Raw genomic sequence first — 6,202 nt, 5'->3', positions numbered from 1 at the left:
ATATTAAATGAGCTAACACATGCCCAGTGCTTGAAGAAAACTTGGTAGTAGTGGAGGGATTGGCCGAAGGTTTTTAGGGATGGGACTGGCTTGTGGTCAAAATATTCCCTGGCTTGGGCTAAGGTCCACAGAGCTTGACCAGATTATTTTCTGAAGAATGAACCCTGAAAAAAGTTCAGAGGCGTGCAGTGGGAGTGATGGTCGTCACTCATACATTTCATGGGGTACTCACTTGGTGAACACCTGGACAGGATGGCATTGCTGTGGAGTGACAGCCTAGCTTCATTCTTGGGTATGGTCATTGAGGACTGTCTGATGAACAGTTCTGCTGCAACTAGTGCGGGCATTCAGGGCAGTAATGGGGTTGCTCACTCAGGCCTGTTCTGGGCACAATCCATGAGCACTGTCCTGTGGCAGTCACGTAGGACTCCCTGGAAGAGGAACCGCTCCTGGATAAAGTCCTCCCCGGGCCACTGGGGAAATTCCTGGATCTCAGGGATGCCCTGGGACCCTGGTCAGTTTCTCCGGGGAGTGGCCCGCCGCTAGGGGGCGGCTGCTGAGAGGACCCGCCCGCTGCCCGCGCGGAGTCCGCTCCTTTAGGACTCTCTCTCTCCAGCCAGGCCCAGAGGGAGGTGGAGTGACAGCGGGTGGGGGTGCACGCTTCATGGGTGTGAGACAGAGCGAGCCGCCTGGTGTGAGTCAGCGCGCGGGGGGCTAAGGAGCTCCCCGAATAGTCACGGAATCTCACGCTCGGCTCCTCCACCATCCTGTCTAGAGCGTGTGTTCAGGCCCGCGCGTGCGTGCGCACCCGACACGATGTCCGATTCGGGGTTCTGGGTGTCCGTTTGGGGGGAAAAGGGGTAGGCGGAAGAGGGAGTGTCCCTGTGGGTGTTTCTATGCCCAGGTTAGATTTTTCCCACCCTGCCCCATGAGGGGTGTGTGTGTGTAGGGGGGTGTGTCCCGCTCAGGTACGCATGTACCTGTGTTTGTGCGTGCGTGCGTGTGTCAGTGTGGTGGGACCTTTTATCAGCGCGGGGTGCCTGCGTGTGCGCCAGGGTCTCTGTTCGGGTCTGGATGTTGGCGCAATCTCGACCCGGGCTCCCAACCCCCGGGTGTCGGGAAGCCCGCGTGGCCGGGGTGTCCAGCCTCCTGGAGGAGCATAAAAGCCTCGACACCCTCACCACCCCAGCTGGCCCGGGCTCCTTAGGGAGCGGCCTGCGTGGGGAGGCCCCGGGGTGGTGTGTCCCTGGAAGGGGTAAAGAGTAGGGGCGCAGGGGGCGGGCCGGGTCCCCGGGCGGGGCGCGGGCTCAGGGGACCCGCGCAGCTGACGTCAGGCGACTCCTTAAATAGAGCCGGCAGCGCGCTCGGCTCGGCATTTCTCGAGGAGCCAGAACGCGGCCGGCGCCAGCGCCACCGTCCGGCCCGCGCGCCGGCCCGCACTGCCGCCGAGCGTTGGGGCGCCGAGCCGGGAGGATCCGGGATGGGGCTTCCGGCGCTGGGCGCGCTCCGAGCCCAGCGCACGTGAGAGCCGAGGAGCGCCGGGAGCCGCCCCGCTGCCCGGAGCCCCGTCGCCCGGGACGCGGGGATGTCGGAGGCGCCGCCGCCGGTTCCCCGAGGAGCCGCCGCCCCCGGGATCCCGGGGCACGGTGCGCGCCCGGGCTGGCAGCGTCTGGAGAAGACGGCGCCCCCTACGCCCGACCCGCGTGGCCCGGGCCGCGCCGCGCGAGCCCTCTAGGCGGCCGCAGGGCCCCAGCCGCTCCGCCGCCGGCGCCCCCTCGGAAACCATGACCCCCGGCGCGGGCCCATGGAGCCATGGCCTATAGGGTCCTGGGCCGCGCGGGGCCACCTCAGCCGCGGAGGGCGCGCAGGCTGCTCTTCGCTTTCACGCTCTCGCTCTCCTGCACTTACCTGTGTTACAGCCTCCTGTGCTGCTGCGACGACCTCGGCCAGAGCCGCCTCCTCGGCGCGCCTCGGTGCCTCCGCGGCCCCGGCGCGGGCGGCCAGAAACTTCTCCAGGAGTCCCGCCCCTGCGATCCCTCGGGCCCGACGCCCGGTGAGCCCGGCGCTCCCAGCGCGCCCGCCGCCGGCGCGTCCTCCTCTCGCCTCTCGGGGTCCAACCACTCTAGCTCTCCGAAGCTGGGTACCAAGCGGCTGCCCCAAGCCCTCATCGTGGGCGTGAAGAAGGGGGGCACCCGCGCCGTGCTGGAGTTTATCCGCGTGCACCCGGACGTGCGGGCCCTGGGCACCGAGCCCCACTTCTTCGACAGGAACTACGGCCGCGGGCTGGACTGGTACAGGTAAGGAGGGGAGCCCCACCGCGCGCGCCTGGGCTCCATCCGGCTCCGTCCTCTGGGCCACCTCCTGCGCCCTCGCATCCCCTTGACTCGGCTGGCTATGTGGGTTCCGACTGACACGTGGGGGAACTCTAACAGAAGAATTTACCCGGAACTTCCCAGTGATGGTGTAGACCGGCTCCAGTTTCCTGAATCGCAAAGGGCAGTTGACTTTGGAATCGCCAGAAGGGAAGGGAGATCGCTGGCCTGACCTCCGGGCCAGTTTGGAGGGCTGGCTCGGTGTCGAAACTCTGGGGTAAAGCTGGGTGCCAGGGGAAGGGGCAGCCAGGACAGGAGCTGCCTGAACGCAGCCCTCTCCTGAGCCTGGCCGCATCTTTCCTGGCATCTGACCGACCCAGGGAAGGGACAGTCCGAACAGCGCCCCCTCGCGGCATGGCCTTGCGCTTGGGCGAGGTCCCCGGAGTTTAGGCCGAATGACAGGGAGGCCCCTGAGGTGTGGGCGGAGAAAGGTCCCTTCTGGAGCCTCGTTCTCAGCTCCAGGTATTTGCTGCTGGATCTGGTCTGAGACTCCCAGGCGCTCTGACCCTGAATTCATGTTTTCAAATAGTAGAAACGACCCTGGATGTGAGTCTTAGCTCTGCCACTTAGCTTGAGCAAATTCCTAAAAACTCACCGAGCCTTGATTTTCTGGTCCATCGCAACTAGCAGGAAAGGTCCCTGACCTTTCGGCCTCGCAAGGTCTTTCTAAGTGCTTGAAAGGTGTAACAGGGACACTTTGCACTGGGCGGTGTTTCTAAGCCAGCAGCCAGAATATAGAATTCGAAATACCGGTGGGCACCTCAGGTGGAAGCTGTCTAGGTTCATAGGGGGCAGCCAGCCATAGCAGACTGTCCACTTCTGCACTGCACTGTCAGGGATGACAGTCACCCATGCTGGTGATATCTGGGGATAGCCTGAAGCTTCTGGAAGGTAGCAGCCTCCACTATCAAATGCCTATCTACTTCCCAAGCCCTGTATGGTGTTGAGGTGTAGGGCTGGCCCACGTGTGAGCTGAGAGGGCATCCTGGGGGTGGTGTAATGTATGGGCTCCCCATGACACCTGGGTTACAGAATTCTCACCATTCACCTGACCCCTTGAAGACTTGCTAGAAATGTCTGCCTAGTAATGGAACTGGGGAGGGGGGAACATGGTAGCTGACACAGTAGCTGAGGCTATTCTTTAAGAATTTTGTTAAAGTAAACCCTTTAGGGGGTAGAAAGTCATAACCATATTGGATAAAGGAAGCTTCATTAGAAGGAGGACCCCACTGGCCTCGCTTATGGAAGCCTGGATTTGTAAGCATCGGGGCAACAGGGCCAACTTGTCCCCTTTGCCCAGGAGCCCTGGTCATGGTTTAAGGGGCCAGGGGTGGGAGATGCCCAGTCCTCAGGAGGCAGACACACAGCCCATCTCCAGTGGAGTGCAGCAGGGAACGGCTAGCCTATGGGTGGCCCCAGCACTGTTATGTTGGATCACTGGAATAGAGAGAGTGGCACAGAATGGCATGTCAGTGCTTTCCAAGCTGTGACCCCCCCCAGGCATCCCACCTGGAGGTATGAAGTACACGAGGACAGCGTCAGAGCCAGACCCCAGAGTCAGAGAGGCAAATGCATCAAACAGCAGAGTGTGACGTGGGTCAGCCATGGCCACACGCTCTTGCACGGCAGGGTTTCCTCGATGGAAAATCTAAGAATCATTATGAGACCCTTTGCCAAAGTGAAGTGCCTCTTAAGTGCAAAATAGCACAATTCTGAGCACTGGCTTTTGTGAGCCCTCCAGTAAACACCTATTCCCTGCACCCAGCCTCTGCACTCCCTCTCTTGTGCTCCACCACCAAACACCATACCTTCCTTCTCCAAGCCCGTGTCATTCAGGGATGGCTGCTTTTTATTTTTAACCTTGGCATGTGTGATTCTAAGCCAGCTTAGCTGTGAACCTTAGAGATGGGAGCCGTGCCTTTTTTTTTTTTTTATATAGCACATTTGGATTCTGCTAAAATTCTCAGCTGAGTCTTGGTAGGTTTTATTTAACATCAAGCATGCTGACAGCTCCACTTCTCTATCTGCCCCCCCCACCACTTCCCAGGGTCTGTCTTACCATCCCTTTTCCCCTTCATATTTCTAAAAGAGCATTTAGCCCGCGTGTCTGGTAGTAACTGCCTCACCCCCGTCACCTCCCCAGGAAGGCTGGGAGCCTACAGCTTCAGGAAGGGCCATGTGATTTGTGCTTCTTGGGGCTGCAAATCTGCACCTCCAGAGTCCAGGGTTTCGGGTACAGATTGTCATTTCTGTATATAAAGTCATACTGCCCCATTTGGCTGCTGTTTCCCTAATTTCCAGAACATTTCTCTGTATGTGTCCTATTCTTTATTATCACTCCAGTAGTATGCATTAATTGCAGAAATGATGGAAATACCTGGTTTCTTTTAAAACTCACGTTCTCACTTTATTCCTGAAGTCCATGAGTTAGGATGGCAGGTGATAAGATGCTTCTCTCTCTGCCCATTGCCTTTATCATTTCATGGACAGGAAAACTGCAACCTGAAAAGAGAGCATCTAGAATGGGATCCAAAGCAAGCGGATGAAATTTAGGACCAAAAGTCATTGGCATGCACTGTCCCACAAAGATTTATACATGTACACTGTGTATGTATGTGCACTTCCAGCCAAGTACTCTAACCACTGTTCTGCACAGCTTGCCACCATAAAGCCAGTGTCCACTAGGTAGACATGGCCAAAGAGCCCTTGTGCCTATTGTGGGGGACCATGTTTTCCAAAGGTGGAGTTGCAGAGTGGCAGGCAGTGGATCTCCTCAAAGCCCCTGGGGATAACTTCCTGGGTCTCGAGGCCCCAATCAGACAGACAATGGAAAAATCAAAGGAGAGACTTTTTTCTGTGGATAAGTGGAGATAAACCAGGAGCTGACAAACAGTGCCTGAAAACAGAATGATACAGCCAGAGAGACACCATCTGCCGGAGACTGGGAGACAGAATCTGCATCTTCTTGACCCCCAGCCTAAACCCCCTCTTGGAACTAACTGGGTTCCAGCCACCCTAGGAGTGGCCAGCCTTCTGTGGTGGGATCCCTCCCCTGAGATATTTTTCTGAGATCCCATCCCTGACGCTCCCCTCCTCTCTGCACCTGGCCAGCTTTCCCCTCCCAATTTGCTCCTCCAGGTAGCAGCTGGGTGTGCTGGGTGGGGTCGACTAGCTGCTTGGACAGGGAGACAGCGTGAGACCACACTGACAAGGGACCCAGGATAGGACCTGCTGTCAGAAGGCAAGAGATGGAACCCTAAGCTGGGTAATTGGAAGCAGAGTCATCTTCCTGAATCTTGGCTTCCTCGTCATAGGATGATGCCTACTGTAACCATTATCATAGAAGGTGGTTTTGAAGAATGAATGAAACATTGTATATGAAAGTGTCCTGGAAAATTCCCTGGTATACAAAGATAAGGCAGTAACGTTATCACTATCACCACTATTACTATGACTGTTTCAGTAGCAACACTCCTTTTACCATCATCAGTACTATGAGTATTAAAACTATCAGCTTCTTTCCCCACCACTATTACTACCTGGGACTGAGGAATTAATTGCCGGAAAAGTAGTTCCATGAAAGACTAGGAAGGGTCCTGGCCCTAAGTTCAACTTTCAGCTCTGCTTTGCCCTTTTCCTCCTCCCTCTCTTCCTTCTCTCCTTCCTTCTGCATTGGTAAAAAGTCACTCCTCATTTCTGGGTGTCAGTTTGCTCACCTTTAAAAAGAGAGTGATGTCTGACAATGTATGTAAAAACGCGTCTCTCAATCTAAGATTATACTTGGGAATGCATCAAAGGTTGAGTGTGAGACAGAATATTCAGAGCCTTCA

The 6,202-nt window shown here is 56.8% G+C and overlaps 1 protein-coding gene across 1 annotated transcript in view; it reads left to right on the top strand.

Annotated features, from left to right (window-relative positions):
* The first annotated feature begins 1,514 nt into the window (after positions 1-1,514).
* HS3ST2 (heparan sulfate-glucosamine 3-sulfotransferase 2) overlaps positions 1,515-6,202 on the top strand; it is a 112,941-nt gene continuing 108,253 nt past the window's right edge. The window contains exon 1 of the mRNA XM_081554546.1: positions 1,515-2,297. Coding sequence (XP_081410672.1) covers positions 1,813-2,297 — 485 coding nt within the window. The 5' untranslated portion in view covers positions 1,515-1,812. The remainder of the gene's footprint in view (positions 2,298-6,202) is intronic.

Source organism: Giraffa tippelskirchi, chromosome 13 (genome assembly GCF_054371585.1).
Source record: "Giraffa tippelskirchi isolate mGirTip1 chromosome 13, T2T-mGirTip1v1.2.pri, whole genome shotgun sequence".
NCBI lineage: Eukaryota > Metazoa > Chordata > Mammalia > Artiodactyla > Giraffidae > Giraffa > Giraffa tippelskirchi.
The sequence above is the reverse complement of the archived record's forward strand: the minus strand, read 5'-3'. Positions and strand labels throughout refer to the sequence as shown.